The 20,878-nt window shown below is 50.1% G+C and overlaps 1 protein-coding gene across 1 annotated transcript; it reads right to left on the reverse strand.

The window, feature by feature from the left end:
* Nucleotides 1-10,072: 10,072 nt before the first annotated feature.
* On the reverse strand, nt 10,073-16,461 carry LOC123444328 (subtilisin-like protease SBT5.6). Its single transcript, XM_045121014.1, has 10 exons — nt 16,206-16,461; nt 15,912-16,006; nt 15,648-15,745; nt 15,191-15,364; nt 14,983-15,094; nt 11,949-12,513; nt 11,753-11,853; nt 11,304-11,661; nt 10,982-11,195; nt 10,073-10,822 (listed from the first exon to the last, which is right to left on the reverse strand). The coding sequence occupies exons 1-10, from the start codon at nt 16,311-16,313 to the stop codon at nt 10,290-10,292; spliced, it is 2,358 nt and encodes a 785-aa protein (XP_044976949.1). The 5' UTR covers nt 16,314-16,461; the 3' UTR covers nt 10,073-10,289.
* Between the last annotated feature and the right edge of the window lie 4,417 nt (nt 16,462-20,878).

The following is a 20,878-nucleotide window of genomic DNA, read 5'->3' on the forward strand; positions in this document are numbered from 1 at the left end:
CACCTTCATGTGCATTGAATAGTTATACGTTTGATTCATCTCAATTAGTTTTGAGTTGTGGTTGTGGTAATATTGAAGTTATGTTAGTAAGGTGTTATGGATCTAGAAATACTTGTGTTGAAGTTAGTGATTCCTGTAGCATGCACGTATGGTGAACCGCTATGTGATGAAGTCTGAGCATGATTAGTATATTGATTGTCATCCTTTGTGTGGCGGTCGGGATCGCGCGATGGTGTATACCTACCAACCCTTCCCCTAGGAGTATGCGTTGAATGCTTTGTTTCGATTACTACTAAAACTTTTGCAACAAGTATATGATTTCTTCATGACTAATGTTGAGTCCATGGTTTAGATGCACTTTCACCTTCCACCATCACTATCTTCTTTAGTGTCGTGCAACATTCGCCGGTGCATAAAACCCACCATTAGCCTCCCTCAAAACAGCCACCATACCTACCTACTATGGCTTCTTCAAAGCCATTCCGAGATATATTGCCATGCAACTACCACCATGACATGTGCCACCACTTCTACATTGCCATTGCATGATCGTAAGATAGCTAGCACGATGTTCCCATCGATGTCTATGCCATGCTAGATCATTGTCACGGTACACTACCGAAGGCATTCCATATAGAGTCATCATTGCTCTAAGTTTTGAGTTGTAAGTGTGATGATCATCATTGATGGAGCATTCTCCCATGTGAGGAAATAAAAGAGGCCAGCGAAGCCCATATACAAAAAGAGGCCAAAGATGCCCACCAAAAAAAAAAAAAAAAAGAGGCCGAAGAGCCCACCAAAAAAAATGATGAGAGAAAAATAGAGAAGGGACAATGCTACTGCCACCTTTCCACACTTGTGCATATTAAGCACCATGATCTTCATGATTGAGAGTCTCTCGTTTTGTCACCACCATATAGCTAGTGGGAAATTTTCATTATATAACTTGGCTTGTATATTCCAATGATAGGTTTCCTCAAATTTGCCTTAGGTCTTCGTGAGCAAGCAAGTTGGATGCACACCCACTAGTTTTCTTTAAGAGCTTTCACATACTCTTAGCTCTAGTGCATCATTTGTATGGCAATCCCTACTCATTCACGTTGATATCTATTGATGAGAATCTCCATAGCTCATTGATATGCCTAGTCAATGTGACCATCTTCTCTTTGTTTGTCTTTGCAACCTCCACCGCACTCCACACCACTTATAGTGCTAAAACCATGGCTCACGCTCATGTATTGCATGAGAGTTGAAAAGGTTTGAGAAAGTAAAGATGTGAAAACAATTACTTGGCCAATACCGGGGTTGTGCATGATTTAAATTTTTTGTGCAAGGATGATAGAGCATAGTCAGACTATATGATTTTGTAGGGATGACTTTCTTTTGGCCTTGTTATTTTGAAAGTTCATGATTACCTTGCTAGGTTGCTTGAATTATTATTGTCTCCACGTCAATAGCAAACTATTGTTTTGAATCTAATGGATCTGAACATTCACGTCACATAAGAGGAGTTACAAAGGACATCTATGCTAGGTAGCATGAAAGCATCAAAAATTCATTCTTTATCACTTCCCTACTTGAGGACGAGCAGGAGTTAAGCTTGGGGATGCTTGATACGTCTCAAACGTATCTATAATTTTTGATGGTTTCACGTTGTTATCTTGTCAACTTTGGATGTTTTATATACCTTTTATATCTTTTTTCGGACGTACTTATTAATTCAGTGCCAAGTGCCAGTTCCTGTTTTTTCTGTGTTTTTTTGACTCTTTTCAGATCTGATTTTGGAACGGAGTCCAAACGGAATAAAATCCCCGAAATAAATTTTTCCAGAAAGGAAGAAGATCGGAGGACGTGAGGGCCAAGGCAGGGGGCCCACAGGGAGCCCACAAGCCCTGTTGCCGCGGCCAGGGGGCGCACGGCAACCAGGTTGTGGCCTCCCTAGTGCTCCCCTGCCCTAGCTCTTTGGCCTATGAATTCCCTAAAAATCGAGAAAAAATCAGGGCATCCACGAAAACACTTTTCCGCCGCCGCAAGCTTCCGTTTCCGCGAGATATCATCTGGAGACCCTTCCCGGTGCCCTGCTGGAGGGGACTTTGGAGTTGGAGGGCTTCTACATCATCATCATTGCCTCTCCAATGACTCGTGAGTAGTCCACTTCAGACCTACGGGTCCGTAGTTAGTATATAGATGGCTTCTTCTCTCTCTTGGATCTTCAATACAAAGTTCTCCATGATCTTCATGGAGATCTATCCGATGTAATCCTCTTTGGCGGTGTGTTTGTCGAGATCCAATGAATTGTGGATTTGTGATCAGATTATCTATGAATTATATTTGAGTCTCTGCTGATTTCTTATATGCATGATTTGATACCCTTGTAAGTCTCTCCGAGTCTTGGGTTTTGTTTGGCCAACTAGATCTATGATTCTTGCAATGGGAGAAGTGCTTGGTTTTGGGTTCATACCGTGTGGTGAGCTTTCCCAGTGACAGAAGGGGCAGCAAGGCACGCATCGTGTTGTTGCCATCAAGGGTAACAAGATGGGCTTTCATCATAAATTTGAGATTGTTCATCTACATCATGTCATCTTGCTTAAGGCGTTACTCTGTTCTTTTGAACTTAATACATTAGATGCATGCTGGATACCGGTCGACGTGTGGAATAATAGTAGTAGATGCAGAAAGTATCGGTCTACTTGTTTTGGACGTGATGCCTATAGATATAATCATTGCCATAGATAACGTCATGACTTTGCGCGGTTCTATCTATTGCTCTACAGTAATTCGTTCACCCACCGTCTAGTTGCTTTCATGAGAGAAGTCACTAGTGAACACTACGACCCCCGGGTCAATTCACAACTATCGTTTCCACTTTCACTTTTACTTTGCTTTGTTTACTCTTTGCTTTCAGTTCTCACTTTGCAAACAATCTATAAGGGATTGACAACCCCTTCATAGCGTTGGGTGCAAGCTCTTTGTGTTTGTGCAGGTACTTGTGACTTGAACGCTCCTCCTACTGGATTGATAACTTGGTTCTCAAACTGAGGGAAATACTTACCGCCGTTGTGCTACATCACCCTTTCCTCTTCAAGGGAACACCAACACAAGGCTCCAAGGCCGCGAGGAAATCCTTTGCATATTTGCCAAGGAAGTCCCTATAGGCGTAGCCGTAGCAGCAGGATTCCTGGCGCCGTTGCCAGGGAAGGTCTGTTGTCGCAGTAGCAGGGCCCAGGTGTCAATTCACCTGGGTACGTGTCGCTACGCCCTTGCGGCAGGTCAGGTGCCAGACAAGGCATTTACTGCCCCTGACACCACCGAAGAAGTAGAGCGGTGAACACTGTTCACTGTACATCCTTTGAGCGCACCGTTGGTGACCCCTTTGCCTATAAAATGAGGCCCAAAGCTCATTCGTAGGAGGTTGGACGTTTTCGGAATCGGAGACTCCCTAATCACCATCTAAGTTACTGTAGCAAAATCAACCTACAGTAAGCCCACAATAAAAACTAAGCAGGAGTAGGGTTTTACGCGCCAAGCGGCCCGAACCTGGGTAAAAAGAATCTTGCCGGTGTTGACCGTTAGTTCCGCTCTCGACGCCATACCTCCCTCTCCACGCCAAACGATCAAGGGACTCCTTGATTTTCCCATAGGTGTTGGTTTTTCCCCGACACTTGCCGTGAGCACTGTACCAACTAGTGTTATACAAGTATTCTACTATAGCTAGTCATGAGCTCCACTTCTCCGGGCATGAATGCACAAAACAACGCAAAAATGTTTCAAGGTACTGATTCACCCTCTCGGTTTCTCCATCGGTTGCTCGGTGGTATGGAGTGCTCATGCGCAGCTTGGTATCAGTTTGTCTGAATAACTCCTGCCAAAACCTGCTGGTGAATATGGGGTCACGGTCAAATAGAATAGACTCCGACAAGCCATGGAGATGGTATATTTCATCGATGTAGACCAAGGCTACATGTTGAGTTGAGAAAGGATGCGCAACGGTATCTTATGGACATCTTCATGACAAGCTCGAGTTCATCGAAAACGGAGTCCATATGCACCTTCTATGATGTTTTTGATGTTGGAAGTTTTTGTCGGTTCTTCATTCGTAGAGGTTTCACATCTCTATATCTTTGGCATTTTCATAACTGCATGTTCTTAAGAGCTTTAGTTTACTCAATTTGGAGCTTGTATGCTAAAGTTATGGCATTTCTAGTATTTCCTGTTTTCTAACTGACAGGTTGTACCACTGCCATAGGCAGTTGTACCACTCTACCCTTGGGTGGTTGTACCGGCCCGCCACCGGTCCACAACCGGTCATCGCTCTGTTTTGCTGCGGATGTTGGGCGCTGGTGGCCCGGTTGTACCGTTATATTAAACATAGCCGGTACTACCGGTTTTCCAAGCGGTTGTACCGCTTGGGACTTAGCCATGCCTAGCGGCCGTGGCTGGTGGAACCTCAGGGCCAAGTCTCTGTTTTGGCCCGGTTGTTGGGCGGTGGGTGGCCGGTTGTTCCTCTAATTTTTGTAGACCGGTTGTATCGCCCTCGTCACCGGTTGTACCACCCTAGTGTAAAAACGGGTGTAACGATCAGATTCGTGGGGACCTATTTAACGGGGTCTTCTTCCCCAAGGTTCCACATCCCTTCCAGCTCGTGTTTGCCCCCCATTGTTGACCTTCTTAGAGCTTGCTAAATCTCAATCCCTTCAATGATTCTTGCTAGTTCTTGAGGGAAAAGAGAGAGGAGATCTAGATCCACATTTCCACCAATCACTTTCTCCTTAATGTGAGGGGAACCCCTTGGATCTTGATCTTGGAGTTCTTTGTGAGCTCCTTGTTCTTCCTCTCACATTCCTCCATAGATTTTGTTGTTGTGGAGGGATTGAGTGTGAGGGATTTAACCACTTTGTGTGTTCTTGCCATTGCATTAGTTGCATCAGTTTGAGTTCTCCACGGTGATATGTGGAAGTGGAAAGTCGAGAAACTTGTTACCCTTTGGTACTTGGTACCCTAGAAATTGTTCTTCATGGATGCTTTGGCGTCCTATAAGCTTGGTGGTGCCTTGGAGCTCAATCATTATGGTGTAAAGCTCCGGGCAAGCATCGGGGTCTCCAATTAAGTTGTGGAGATTGCCCCGAGCATTTGAGGTCACCTCGAAGCCATATGGCATTGTGGTGAAGCTTCGTGGTGTCGTTGGGATCCTCGAATTAAGTTATGGAGATTTCCCAACCTTGTTTGTACGGGTTCAGTGAATGCCCTCAAGGGTCCCTTAGTGGAATCACGACATTTTGCAATCTGCGAGGGCGCGAGGAGATTACGGTGGCCTTAGTGGCATCTTGGGGAGCATTGTGCCTTCACACCGCTCCAAACGGAGTTTAGCATCCACAAGGGTGTGAACTTCGGTATACATCGTCGTCTCCGTATGCCTCAGTTATCTCTTACCCGAGCTCTTTACTTACGCATTTTACTTTGTGATGGCCATATTGTTTCTTGTTATACATCTTGCTATCACTTAGTTGTTTACCTTGCTTAGCATAAGTTGTTGGCGCACATAGGTGAGCCTAGTTGTTTTAGGTTTTGTGCTTGACAAATTAAACGTTAGTTTATTCCGCATTTGTTCAAGGCTAAACTGTAACTATTTTATAGCACCTATTCACCCCCTCTCTAGGCGACATCCACGTCCTTTCAACGGTTCATGCCCCTCGGTGTATTAGACTGAAGACAGTTTTCTTCCTTACGTTTCACTATCGGTGTACTCGAGTCATAGGAAAAGTCATACTATTAAGAGGGGGTCCGCGTCGGAAAGGTTTGGGTGGAATCATCATGTACATGTTTTCTCGCACCCGCTTTCCCGCCTTAGTGTGACCCTAACCTTGCCCCTGCCATGGCTGGAAAGATCCAAGCGGTAGAGCGGTACTACCACTTATCCGAGGTAGTACCGCCCTGGCAAGCGGTAGTACCGCTCTGGGGTGGTAGTGCTCTGGCCAGTACCACTGTCCGTGGGTCTGGACGCTTTTCGTATTGGACTGGGCGGTTTCTCGAGTGGTAGTATTGGGCGGTAGTATCGCCCAGTGAGAGGTAGTACCGCTTATTACTATCGCACGAGGACCCCTCGGTATTTCTGGGCTAGGCCTGCAGCAAAGTTTGGTGCTTATATAGGTACCCCTAATGGGCGGTAGTACCGCTTCCGGCAGCGGTAGTACCATCCCGATAGTACTACCGGCCTGTGCCTGCCGTTGTATTATTGCTCCGTGCCTCAGCGGTAGTACTGCATCCCCCTGGAGCGGTACTACCTCTAATAGGCGGTAGTACCGTTCTCGGGAGCGGTAGTACCGCTCATGTGCAGGCTGAGTAAGTGGGTAACGGTTGGAAATGCCCCTCACTATATAAAGGAGTTTTGTCTCTATGAGAAGTTCACCTTTTTCAACCCTAAGCTTCATTATATTGCCTAACTCAGGCTACCACGGGCCGGCATGGTCAAACCGAAACCAGCCGCTGCCTCTACTTAAGGCGAGGCGCGGAGAGGAGAAGGTATCGAGTTGATCAACAAACCGACGGCGGCGACTACCCCTTACTTGTTCTTCTTCCTCCCCCGATTCCCCTCCATCGAATTTGTGTGATCCACTATAATAGCTACCCGAGACTTGAATTCGTGAGCCATACTAATAGATCGAATGAATCCGGTGCTGGTTACCTAACACATAGACAGATAGATGTGAGGCGCCTCCACCGCTTGAACTCGAGATGCCCTAAACTAATTTGAGTGCAGAAAACAGGTGTCAGCAGGTCGGGTATGCACAGCTCTCAATGCGTGTCATCCTTGCGCAGGGTGGTGATTATGACATGAACGCTTCTTCTGCTGCACTTCACACGCCCGCCTTAGCTGGAACGAGCTTAACTTATATCAAGTGTCAATCAACCAGCTAACAGGAAGTAAGAGAAAGAAACACGTCAATATCCAAGGCTGAAAAACAAAAGCAAAAGGATCGCGCCACGCTGCTTGGCTTGGCGTACGGACCTACCAAAACTGCAAGCCACTGCACGTTAGGCTTCCCCGGCGGGAGATGCGTGTTCTTTATTTTGCTTATTAATTAACTAGTTCAACAAAAGTTCCAAGTGCTGGCAAGCATGTCCAAGCCTGTTGTTGATGGGTTCAGACACGGAAGAACTGAGAAATCCCCACACAAGATATTACCGCGCCAGAACTCTCTATGTTTACCTCCAGCAGCTTTTCCTTTTCTTTTCAGAAAGCAGACTTAAGGACCATGCATGCCTTATGTTACCGTAGTATTAGGTTCTGTGCTCGTATATAAAGTTGGTGAAAATCTTTTGCATGTGAATACAAAGTCGAGCGTCACCATTGCCGTCGTTTTCGTCAACTTTACGTCGACAGAGAATATCCCAGCATCCCCTGAATTTTGAGCGCGCGTTGGAACGGAAAAAGACAACGGAGCAGCGCTCCGTACATGCGTGGGACTCTAGCTAGCGAGGAGTCCCCCGTCGACGGCTTTCTGCTGTGGCAGCATGCACGAAAGCACGCGTGCTGTGTCGTGCTGGCGTAAACCACTGCTGCCGTGCCGGTCATACACCTGTAACGTCGCGGAGTTTGGACAATGGGCGGCCGTGGTTGGTCTGCAGGCCACGGGCGCCGGCGAAGACTGACGGTGGCGTGCGCACTGTGTGGATAAGGACGCAAGCGCGAGCAGCCATTGGCGTCCCGGAGCCTTCAGAACGCGACGCGATTCCGCGACCCTTTTGGCGAATAGCGCATGCACAATGATGTTGTTTTGACTTTGATCCGCGTTGAACTGAGTGTATCTAGACGGGTATAATAAAAAATTCCTGCAGATATTGGTGTACTTTCTAAGAAGTGCAGTGCTGAAGGGTGTGCCGATCAGCATCGTATCATCGGAGACAACACCGATCGATCAACGGTCGGTTTGGTTGCGTGCACGAGGTCCAACCAGCTCCACGTGAAAAAGAAAATCGGTTTTTTGTTTGACTGCATACATTGTTAGGTCTGTATGACACGATGTTTAAAACATTTTTGAACTTGACTCCCTCGTAACGCTCGAATCGGCAATTTCTTCAGAGCTAGGCCCGAACGATGCACGTGGGCGACGGCGGCTGCACGCGAACGGACACTTTCGAGAAGCCGCGTTGCTTCCCAAAGCGTCGGTAGTTATTAGCCTCACCGCTCCCTCTCCTCACCCTCTCTCACTCGCCCAACTCTCACCGACGGCGGCGGATCGGAGGAGATCAAGAAGACCACCAGGCTCCATAACCGGCGAGCGGATCATCACATGGCCCGCAGCAATGGCGGTAAGCACTTTTCTGTTCGTCATGTACTACTTTTTCGCGTTTGATCCGACGGTAGATTCGATCCAGGGCGGAGAGGGGAATGTGGAATAGAGGTACATAAGCATGGCACTTCATACTAGTTGATACGAGTTCATACTAGTTCATAATCGCGCCGTTGAGGCGTACAGATCGGCGGGTCGAGTGGCTGGCCTTCATCTTCTTGTCCATCGCCCTGCAGGGCGGCGGGTCGTCGTCGTCCTCGGCGGAGTCGAGGTCGATCTGCCAGCTACGACGGTCTGCCTCCGGCGTCCTCACTGGCATCTGAACCGGTTCTTCCTCCTCCTTAGGCCCCTCACCGATGACCGCCGATGGCACGATTGCCGTCTCCCAGTACACCGCGACACGGCGGTCATTAGGAGCCCAGTAGTTCTTGTACTTGGACCACATCTTCCTCTGTTTAGCGTCATCGGAGACGGCGTGATTCATGGCCCGGCCAATGATGTCGACTGCCATCACGCCCTTCGCTGTATTAGAAATCAACGCTTTCAACTCTTGTGCAGTGGCCCTCATGAGCACTGCATCAGATTCTTCTGCATGTCAGGCATGGAGCCAAAGTTCGAGCACACCTCCATGGTGTTCTCAAACTTGGTGCGGTCACCATTCGACCACCCGACGAAGAAGGCCCTGCAGCGAATACCCCAAGGGAAGGGGTTGGCGTTGGAGCTGAAGCTGGAGCTGGAGCTCATGGCGATGGAGAGGAGGAAGGTTGATAGTGATAGAAGAGATGGGGTGGGTAAGTAGTGGTGGTCAGGTTGAGTAAATATAGGCGTGATGGAGAGGAGGAAGAGTGACAGTCATGTCGTTTTAACTACATGCTCTTCAATGAGCCATGAACTTTGTTTGTGCCTGACTTCATGAATTGTGTGCAGATCGAGGAGAGCAATGAGATGGGCATGAAGGTGCTCCCGGCCGTTGACAAGAAGGGCAAGGCGGTGGTTCATCCAATGCCCGAGGTGGTGTTGCTGCCCACCGTCGAGGAAGAACCGAAAACACCAACGGTTGGCGACGACGAGCGCATGTAGGATCCCCCTAGCAGCAAGCGCCGCAACTACGGCCACTACCATGAGGAGGGGGCCCAACTCACATCTGCAAGGTCATCCTTGCAGCGAAGCTTGAGTGCATCCCCATGCCCTTGGGACTTCACCTAGCACTTCGCCGCGGTGACGACGGAGTTCAAGCTGAAGAACAACATCGGCTGCTCCTGAAGGGTGACGGTCAAGCTGATAAACGGCAGGGTGACCCTGGATCAGTGTTGGGCCACCTTCGCCGCCGTTCATCAGATCAATATCCGCTACATGGTGACGTTCAAGCTCCTGACTCCCGACACCCTCAAGGTCATCATCTTCGACGACGATGGCATTGAAGTGGTCAACAAGTGTGGGAAGCACGACCAAGCCTTCGCCGCCAGGGACTAGGACGGGGCACCTCCTTCCTAAATACTATCGAGTCTGCTTGAACTATGGTTTATGCATTGAACTGTTTGAACTATCGTTGTGAATTATGTTGTTAAGTAATCTGAAGCTTTGTTTATGCTCTGCTCTGTTTATGATGTGTGGTACATGGTTGTGTCGAAGTGTGCTGGCAACCTTAACAACTAGCCAAAGAGGTTACCACACACCCGGCGTTGCAAACAACCAAACACCATGCCTTGGGTTTGTCCACTAACATACACGCAACCAAACACCAGAGACAGTGTGGTTCAACCCATGCAGACAAGAGGACATGCACGCAACCAAACAACTTGCAGATGATGCAGTTAAGGCTGCTTTTGCTCAACCACGCTGAGTTGAGAAGGCTATGCAATGCAGCCAAACACGCTCCAAGGTACAATATACACCTGTTCCAAGCAATGCATACCGGTTCCCATGTGGAGTAGCACGTGTTCATCTATTTCTTTCAAATTTACGTGGTCGCTCGCCAGCAAGGCCAAGAATGAATGATCACCCGACGAGGACAACAACGGGGCTCCTCACGACATGGACGCCGTCGCTCCACGTGTACGAGCCAGCAGGATATTTCCGGTCCAGACGCCGACCTCTCTTCCCCGTCGCTTCGATCCTTATCGCGAAGGTCTTCTTCTCTCCGGTGCGCGCGAAGGCGAGGCTCGTCGGCGAGACCTTCACGGAGAAGCCCGCGGGCTCAACCACGGCGACGGTGTAACGAGCCTCGTGCTGGCCGACGTTGGTCACCGTCCGGCGCACGGTGGCGGACCTGTTGAGGCCGTGGATGGCGACGGAAGGGTAGTTGAGCTCGTATGGGCGCGGCGTGCTCGCCGGGCACGGGAACGAGTGGTCGAGCTGCGCGCCGCCGCTAGCGCACGCGAAGATGAGGTAGTCCTGGAAGGACGCGTCGTACACCAGGCCCGGGTCCAGCGCGTGCCTGGGCCGGATGTGGCCCGAGCCGTAGTCCATGGGCCCCGCCACCGTTCCGTCCCCGTTCATTATTGGGCCGCCTTCCGCGTTGTTAGCCGTTGCTGCAAAAAAAAAAACGACACACACAGCACACAAGTTGCTCGCCGATCAAACAAACAGAAAGCACACAAGTTGCATTCTCAGATACTCCAGTAATAACAGTGAAGAAGAGGAGAACTTGGGCCGATGCATGGAAACCACGTTGCGGAAGCAGGCATTACCGGTGGTCATGATGGCGGATCGGATTGCGGCGGCGCTCCAGTCGGGGTGGGCAGACTTGAGGAGGACGGCGGTGGCGGAGACGTGGGGGCACGACATGGATGTCCCGGACATGATGTTGTACTTCACCACGCGATTGTCGCCGTCGAGCTTCGTGGGCGACGACGCCTCGCTCCACGCCGCCAGGATGTTCAGGCCCGGTGCCGTAACGTCAGGCTGCACGCTCGCTCACATCGCATGCAGTCAGCACAGATGCTCCGCACGAGTCATCTTGAGAAGATGCTGATGCTAATACAGATGGATGCCGTTTGTGCGCGCACGTACCTTGAGAATGCTGGGCTCAAGGACGTTGGGGCCACGCGACGAGAACTGCGCCATCACCGGCGACGGCTTGACGTCCACGACTGTCCTCGACCGCTCCAGGTAAGCGGTTGGGTTCGCGCTGGAGTTGATGTACTTGAGGATGGTGTTGACGTCGGCCATGGAGACTGCCGTTCCCGGGAGCACGTGCGCGTCGACGGGCACCTCGCTGCCGTACATCGGCGGGTTGCCGAGCACAATCGCGGCGCCGCCCGCCCGCTTCACCTCCAGGCCTTTGCCCACCCTCAGCCCGCTCCCCCTCAAGCACACCACGATTTTGCCTCGCACCTTCTTTGGCGAGAGCGAGTTCGGCAGGCATTGGCTGCGTCCAAATACAAAATTTTGTGCCTTGTTCGATTAGCAAGTGACTGGTAGTACAAGTGCTGTATATATTTTTAAAGAGATTTCAGTACTTGGTAACGTTGGCGGGAGTGCCAGGAACCACGGCGTGTGCTGCATAAACCATTGGATACGTCCGGTTCGCCGGCAGTTGATACGGCGTTACCGTTTGACCCTGATATGGAGGTACGGCAAATCACGCGTCAGTCATTTTAGAGGAAAACAAAAAACAACGTACCTTACGTGACATGAAACTTCTTAGTCGCTTACCATGATCACCATGCCATTGCCAAGCCTGATGGGCGAGTTGAAAGAGCGGTCGATGCTGCTGGCGCCGACCGTGAGTATCCACGGCGCAAGGTTGGACACGGTGGCCGGCGCGGGGCCAGAGTTCCCGCCGCTGCACACGACGACCACGCCGTGCCTGGCTGCGTGCAGCGCGCCGACGGCGATGCCGTCGTCCGGCAGCCGTGGAGGCTTCCCGGAGGACCCGATGGAGACGCTCATCACGTCGACGCCGTCGCCGACCGCGTCGTCCATGGCGGCGAGCATGTCGGCGTCGAAGCATGTGTTCTCGATGTTTGGGTTGGGCCCCGGGATGGGCCAGCAGACCTTGTAGATGGCGAGGCGGGCGAGCGGCGCCCCGCCCGAGGCCGCGCCGGCCGCGAACCCCCCGAGCGCCGCCACGCCCGGCACGGCCCGGCCCGCGACGGTGGACGCGGTGTGGGTGCCGTGGCCGTCGTGGTCGCGCGGCGAGCGGTACGCGTTCGTGGCGTTCAGCCTGCCGTGGTGGGTCTCGTAGGCCTTGAGGTAGTACCGCGCGCCGATCACCTTCCTGCGTGCCGGTGTACGTACGTATGAACTTTAATCTCTCTATGGTGGTGTTTGTTTTCAGGACTTTTTGGTGTAGGGACTAAAAAAAGTCCTATGTAAAACAAACAGAAGGGACTTTTAGGGACTAAAGTGGGGTGTTTGTGACTATTTGAAGAAGTACCTATGTAAGGGACTTTTTGGGACTTTTTGGCATTTTTTCCAACAATGTCCCTACTTTTAGCATGTAATTTAATAACTACTACTACATTACTAAGGATAACATGGTCTTTTTACATATCATTTAATGACCTCTAGTCTCTATTTAGTCCCTGAAAACAAACGGGTAAGGACTAGGGACTTTTAAGTTGGGACTAAAAAAAAGTCCCATGACTTCTCAAACAAACAGGCCTATATCTAACAAACGTGTGGACAAGCACAGTGACGCAAAGATGAGGTTAACAGTCATCTGATTTGGCCTATGAAATAACAGCTGAGTAAACAAGTTTGCATAATTGCGCGTCAAGTTTTCTGCAGCTCTCGAGGGAGCAACATCTGACGCTTTCAGACTGACTGGGATCTCGTTTTACACGGACTGCGAGGAAGGCGTCACGGGATGCTACCTAATCTGCTGCCGCAGCTGCATCATCAGAGAGAAAACTACTCTACCGCAGACTGTTTGTACGTCTGCTGCTAAGACCATCTCCAACAGGCGCCTAAAAAACGACTTTATCGTGCGCTGGTCGTCTGGTTTTGCGCGTCGCGCAGCGCTGGCTCCAACAGCCGCGCTATAATGCATCGCGCACGCCGCTCCAGCAGTGCCCAAAGATGCAGCTCGCACAATTTTTTTTAATAAATAGATTGCATTTAAATAAAAAAGATACAAAGTTATTTTACATAGATAGCAACTAGATAGGTAGTTCGAAAACATAGATAGATAGTTCGGTGCTAGATAGTTTGATAAAAAAAATACTAATCCTAGTCGCTCCAGTCATCTGCATCACCATTGTCGTCGGTGTCGTCGGAGGTTGACAGCCAAATGTCAAACCATCGTTCATCTTCTTCAGTGAAGAAGGAACTCCCGCCTGCATTGACGAGGTCGGCATGCGCACACGCCAAAGCCTTCCGACGACGTCTATCCAACCGCTCCTCGCGGCGCCGGCGCGTGTCCTCCTCGCGACGCCGGTCCCAGTACTCCTGCTCGTAGGCGACGTCTTCCGGGTGGCGCCGGCGCCACTCCGCCATGACCCGCTCGTCCTCCTGGGCGACGAGGAGGTGGCGCTGCATCGCAGTGTGCTCCGCACGGTCTTGTGCGGAGTTAAGGCGAGGCGGCGGGGCGAGGTCTAATGCCTGCTGGAGCGTGCGGACGTCGGGGAAGTTCATCTGCAGTCGCGGCCTGCCTAGGCGCCACGCCGCCGCGTCGAACGCGCGGGCGGCCTCGTGCGTCGTGTCGTACGTGCCGAGGCTCAGCCGGAGATCGCCGGAGCGTATCTCGGCGTAGAACCCGCCGTTGGGGCGCTGGCGAACGCCGCGGTAGCCCGATGCAGACCGGCGGCGCGGCGGCATGGTGGCTCGTCGGCGGCGGTGGCAGCGCGAGAAGGGAGAGAGAGCGCGGCGCGAGAGGCAGGGAGAACGCGACGGCGGCGCGAGCGGCAGAGGAAGAGAGAAGAGAGAACGCGGCACGAGAGGCAGGGCAGCGCGCTGCCTTTTATGGCACGCGCGGGACGCGGCGCCGCAAAAATGACGCACGGGCTGCCGCCTTTTCGCGCGCGCTAGCGGTTCCCTCGCGCGCGGTTTTTTCCCGCCGCCGCTGGAGCGCGCATTTCAGTCCCGCGCGCGGTAAACTGGCGTTTTTTAGCGTGCGCGGCTTTTTGCGCGCCTGTTGGAGATGCTCTAAGCCATGCAGGCAGAGATTATAAAACAAGCTGTGCACTGCAGCCCTGCAGGACTCGGCCGGCAAGGCGCCAAGCTGGAGTCTTGCTCCCGAGCTGGCCCGCCATCTCGGGTTTTTGTTCGGACGTCCACGGTCTGGTCCCGGTTGAAGCGTGCAGCCACCCACGCCGGAGATTCTAGTTTGGATACATCGACGTCGTGGACTGGCTTGGCTATGTGTGTGTGTGCGCGCGCGTGGTGGTTCTCCTTTGGTCGTCAGTCGTCACTGTCTTGTCATCGCAATCATAGGTTGATGCACTGCATGTATGTCTGCCTTTTGTTTTGTTTTGTTGTCTTAGTTCGATATTGTTCTGATTTTTAGTTTGACGAAGTGATCGATATCCATATGGTCACACGATGGAATACGGCAAGAGGCCGTGCATATGTCCCCTATTTCCAGCAAGAATATACTAGCCTGAATAGACCGACCAACCAATCTTCCAGCAATAACAAGGTACCCATGAAGTATGAATTTGTATGTGATAAACTACTAATACCAGCTAAAAGAACTAATACAAGCTGATTATTATACCCTAAAAACATACTACAAGTAATAGCTGACCTGTTGCAGGAGGAGGCATTGAAGGAATCTCCTCCTTGACACACTCCCTTCCACCGCGCGGGCACTGGCCCTAGCCCTTCGTCGCCGAAGCTCCTCGACTCCGGCCAAATCCCTGTAGTGTCAAACAATCGCTTCTTGTCAACGCAGTTCAGTTTCACTCCCCGTGTTTGCCAAAGCAGTTCGGTAGTATTCAGTAGAGCCTTCTCACCGGAGTCCAGCATGCCTACGATGACATTCTCGCCGGCGTGAGCGCCGGACGGCAGCCAGTCCCCGCTGTCCAGGCCTCGGAACCCTTCCTCCAAGCCCACAAACTCCCAAGACCTCGTGGTGTGTGGGGACCACCTCCCGTCGCTCCGAAAGGTAGACACCACCTCAGTCCTCTCTGCAGGAGCAGGAAACTCCACATGCATGGCATGAGCCAGACGAACAAGGACATATACCAACAGTGATAGACAAATCACAATACAGTATTACTCCCTTTTAGAGATTCCACTAAAAGACTATACACGGAGCAAAATAAGTGAATGTATATTCTAAAATATGTCTATGTACATGCGTATGTAGTTCATAGTGTAATCTCTAAAATGTCTTATATTTAGGAACGGACGGAGTATTTATCGTGCATCCATTTTTGAGAAAATCCCTGGTGTCACTGTAGACACTACCTGAAAGCTTTGTGGCTTCATCATCGGAGAGAAGAGCCGCGAAGCCATTCAGGCTGTGCTTGTAGCTGTACAGCAGCGACGCCCGCGCCTCCTCCTCGCTGGTGAACGAGGGAAAAAGAGCGCGTGAATGGTTAGCTGCGACTTGTACACGAAGCCGGACTCGCTAGTATCCCAGTATCCGGCGCTGCCACTGCCACATGTATGTACGCAACTACGCATGCATGCATTCATTAATGGCTGTGTATGTAACGAGTATGTATGTACCTGCCCTTGACGGAGAGGAGGAGGGCATGGTGATCATCAAGGACAGTTTCCTTCGACTTCTCTCCTGCGTGCTCGCCCAGATACACTATATAGACCTGTCCACAACGGCGATATGAAAGTTTAGTAATCCGTCCCTTCTGCAGAGCACGCAGCTCACACAGAATTAAGCGTAGGGAGTTAAGCGAAACAGAAGCATCATGAACGGCAGGACCGTGCCGGCCATGAACTAGTCGAACTAAACCCGTGAGAAATCTGTTGATTAACAGCGAAAAATGGATTGATTGAGATGATGACCTGGCCTTGCTTGGTAGAGGCTGAGGCAGTGAGGAAGGAGAAGAGGAAGAGGAAGAAGAGAAGTCCGGACATGGCCGGTCGTCCGCTGCCTCCTCCTGTCGCCTCCATCGGAACGCCGTATCTCCCTCCGTGTTTCCACGGCTTGGAGGCTGTTTATATATGCACTATACAGAGTTACAGACAGAGGTTCTGTGGCGAGGCGATGGATCGGGCAAAAGGGACACGGTGGAATAGTTTGATTGTCTCTCGCCCTCTAAGACGATACCATCTTTTGCTTCTTGTATTATATTGTTTGTAATTTTTTGCTTTCTTCCCAGTATTCCTTTTTTTCCCTTTTGGAGGAAGAATCTTCCCTAGCCTCAACTTGAAGCTGTGATGACTTATTTAACTTGGATAGTTTGGTCTGGATTGGATACATATACTCTGCATTCTTGGCATTTTCAGCAAGAACAAAAAGAGCTAGTCTGACACTGCAATCGCACCCACTACTGTCTTATCTGTATTTTTACTTTGTTAGAGAAAAGTCACTTGTGTTCTTCACCGCATTCAGGAAAACACACACTTATTATGGTATTACTAATAATATGTGCACCCCGCGTGCAGTGTAGTAAGAATTTTAAGAAATAAGTGTTTTGAAATAGCAGATAAAAGAAAACCAGCTATATCGTCCATATGATGGAGAAATAGTGGAGTTAAATGGAAAGTGTAGGTACAAATTATCTAAACAATATGTGTCAATTTAGTGAGAACACTCGAGGCCAATGGTATGTTAAATGCTTGAGAAGGGCATCTTCAAAGCGGACTCTCAATGTAACCGTCCGGACGTGTTTAGCCATCCAACATGGATGACCACACATATTTTTTTGGTTAATCCGAGACAACTTTGTGTGTGTGTGTGGTGGGGGGTGGGGGGGGAGGGCTTTGTTGGAGTCCGGATAGCATCCATGTAGGGCTTCGACACCCTTGGCCAACCCCCAAAACCCCTTCTCGAGCCCGCGCCTCCATCCCTTCATCTTTGTCTCTTCATCACTTTTATATCTAGCCTGTGTCGTTGCTCCACCACCCTCACTGCAGCGCCACACCCTTGTCAAAACTTGACGAGTCTCTCACCTCCAACTGTACACCTGGGCTCCATGCCACTTCTCCTCCGCCTCCGTCCCAAAACTCTCCTTCGACCGCCTCGCAGGTACCATATGCTCTTATGATACCCACAATGCCCGGCAATTGTTCGGTGAATTACCCAAGCTAATTTCTTCGTCCCTTCTTCTTTGAAGCAATGTATTTGGATACGGAATACATATACGAGCACTATGTTGAAACGTCCGATAAGGAGGACTACACGTATGAGACGGTGATGATGCAGGCAGTCCTTGTAGATGTGGAGCATGCGGAGGAGGATATTCTCAATTTTCAAGGGATCGGTCAACGGTCGTCGAGTGCTCAACTGCAAGAGGGCGCATGTCCATTTGACGCCGATGTACGACTAGTTTTCCCTGGATGCCTTCTTCGCTCACAATATTCACAGGCACTTTCGGATGCGCAAAAACGTTTTCGGTCTTCTCTACCATGGCGTCCAGTCCTTTGATGACTACGTCATCTTGAAGAAAGACGTCATGGGAAGGATTGGGTTCTTTCGTTACCAGAAGTGCACTCACACACTGAAGATGCTTGCATGCACGGCTGTTGAATCGTGGGACTACTACCTATGAATGTTTGAGAGTACATGCGAAGATGCCATGGTCAGGTGTGCAACTGTCGTGGTCGAGGTGTTTCAACCTCAAAACCTGAGAGAAGTAACTTGGTAGACACCGGGAGGATCTTTGAAATCTCGAAAGAAAGAGGGTGGCCAGGTTTAGTCGAATCTCTTGACTATATGCATTGGAAATGGAAGAACGGTCTCAAAGCTTTAGAAGGGCAATACGAGAGTCATGTTTAGAAGCCCACCATCATTCTTAAAGAAGTTGCATCACATGATCTTTGGATTTGGCACGCTTTCTTTGGCGCTACAATGTGCTGCAGCGACCACCATTGTTTGCTAAGATGACTGAAGGAAAAGCTCCTCCTTGCCACTATACTGTTAATCGACATGATTACAACATGGGCTACTATCTGGTTGACGATATCTATCCTATGTGTGTCAACACCATCTCTAACCCAGTTGGACAGAAAAAATATCACTTTGTCGAAAGACATGAAGCGACTAGAAAGGATGTTGAGAGGGTATTTGGAGTTCAGCAAGCACGTTTTGCACTTGTTGGTGGACCTGCTAAAAAAGGGATCTGGAGATCTTGTGGGAGGTGATGACCTGTTGTGTGATCATGCACAACATGATTGTGAAGGATGAGCTGAGGATGCTGCCACAACTCTTGAATTTGAGAACATGGAGGATCCTATCAAACTTTCCGACCAGAATCCGTCTACATTTGAAGAGCTTGTTCAAATGCATCAATAAATTCGGCATCGAGCGACTCATGAGCAACTAAAGGAAGATCTAATTGAGCATTTGTGGGCGGTCAAGGGCGACAACGATGTTGGAGTGTGATATTTAAACTTTTTTAAAATTAGAACTATGTATGCGTCTATTTGAACATGCATACTTCAAAAAATGGGGTCAAATGTATGCGAGCATCGTTGGATGGCTGGCTCCCGCAGGGTCCACCGACTTGTCCATGTCTGCAAACGAAGACGGGGTGCCCGTTTTGTGGGTCAGCGTTGGAGATTGTCATAGCCTTAGAATTGTTTGTAATTAGTTGCATTAACATCTTGGCATCATGATTACATTTTTGAAACTTCGAAATGAGGATTGAAGAAACCCTAGTAGATAATTAATTCAGTTAGGTTTAAATTTAAACATTTTCTGTGAACCCAAAATGGCCTTAAAAAATGTCCATGATTTTTGGATAATGTTGGAAACAACAACCAGAGGTGACGCACATTTTGCCTAGCCATCTTGGATTTTTGAATTAACTCATATTGTATTTGAGTTGGAGTTTAAAATTTACCATTAAATATTGGCTGCTCCAAATATTTTGAAATTTGTTGTGTGTAATGGGGATATGTATCTAGGATAGGGTCACAAGCCTGACCCAGATGTCCTACCTAAGGGTATCTCATTATTAACTTGAAGGTCACAAGGAAGATTCTGATTGGATAGCCATGGCGTCTAAGTCACTTGGTAAGCAATCACTCAGAGTATTTTCCCCTTCACTTGACAACCAACTTCCACTCGGAAGAAACCATTCGACGCAGAAGACCAGAAGCCACTCCAAGGAAGCCAACATGCGAGTGTTCGGCTGTTCATCATGAATAGCATTAATTACGCACGTTATCAGTAACATACACATTTAAACTCTATTGATCGAACCCTTAGATGCTGGGCCTTGATGAGGGGTAGCGCACTCTATATAAGTCACTCATCCCCTCTGGCACAAGGGTTCGTACTCCCTGTAACACATATTCCACACCGCAAGAGCTCAAGAGTAATGATACGTAGGGCTTACCTCCACGAGAGGGCCTGAACTCATACATCTTGCGTACAAGCTTGCCGTAGCTAGGACTCTGTCATCTCCTTTCGTACCCTACATCTCTACTGTGAGGTTCATTCCCACGACAGTGTGGTTTTAAAATATTACCAATATTTCCCAGAAAAATTTACAGAATTAACCAAAATAATTCTGTTTGAAAACCAAAATCAATACAAATTTTCAAGAATAGAAAACAGAAAACAAATAAAGAAAAGAGAGGAGAGAACTAACCTCGTGGCCCAATACTATGCAGCCCATCTCGCTCATAGTGCTAGTCGTCTTCACCGTGTGCTACTAGGCACAGGAGATACACCACACAACGCGCGCGAGGGACCCACGCCACCTGCCTGCCTGCCTGCCCCGTCAGCACGACGCCGAGTATAGAACCGCCATTCCCGTGTGCATCGAGCCCATCCCTTCACCTACCTCGGTGTCCTATCTTCCCTACCTCCATGGCCGCAGCACCCGAAGCCGCGCCGCCCTGAACCTCGCGGCCAAAGCCACTCCCTCGCTCCCACTCCGTGTCCCCGAGCTTAGCATCGACGCCCTCGTCCTCTCCGTCGTGTCAAGCATCGCGGGACGCCTCGAACACCGACCTTGACGTCGTTTTCTTCCACGGGCCATGGATCACCGTCGTCGAATTTGTCGCTGTCCGTGCTTCCCCGAGCTCGATGACGACACCATCGTATGCACCATGAGCTGCTGACCGTTACCCTCCTATTCTCCCAGTCTAATTCTTGTCGTAGCCCCAACAACCACGACCTCGAGCTCCGGTCGCCGCCATGGCCGGTGAGCCTCGTGCCCCCGATATGCTCCGCTTGCAGTAGTGGCACCAGCATGCTCCTCATGACCACAGGACATCGTAAAGCCCTTTGGCTAGCCTCCCCGTACCCTGCATCCTCTCGCCCACTCGGGATCGAACTCCGACCGTTGCACAAATCACCGCCGCTGTTGTTTTAGACCCCCTAGGCTCAAACTCATCACACCGTTGGACGCACACGAACACTAGCATCTTGTAGGGCCAAACCGCTGGTCATTTGGTTGAGGTAGGGCGATTTCCGAGCACCTCTGTCGTCTCGGGCCTCGCCGGTGGGGTTGACCCCATTTGACCAGGGTTTCACCACCGTGGGTCAAAGACATGTGGGGCTA

This window comes from Hordeum vulgare, chromosome 3H (genome assembly GCF_904849725.1).
Source record: "Hordeum vulgare subsp. vulgare chromosome 3H, MorexV3_pseudomolecules_assembly, whole genome shotgun sequence".
In the NCBI taxonomy this organism is placed as follows: domain Eukaryota; kingdom Viridiplantae; phylum Streptophyta; class Magnoliopsida; order Poales; family Poaceae; genus Hordeum; species Hordeum vulgare.

What these genes read in the sequence shown, in the direction of transcription:
- LOC123444328 (XM_045121014.1), bottom strand. Translation starts at nt 16,313, where the DNA reads ATGGAGGCGACAGGAGGAGGCAGCGGACGACCGGCCATGTCCGGACTT. An exon ending in CTCCTCTCCGTCAAGGGCAG is followed by an intron (nt 15,746 to 15,911) that starts GTACATACATAC and finishes CTCGTTCACCAG; the next exon opens with CGAGGAGGAGGCGCGGGCGT. An exon ending in TTGAGCCCAGCATTCTCAAG is followed by an intron (nt 11,196 to 11,303) that starts GTACGTGCGCGC and finishes GCGAGCGTGCAG; the next exon opens with CCTGACGTTACGGCACCGGG.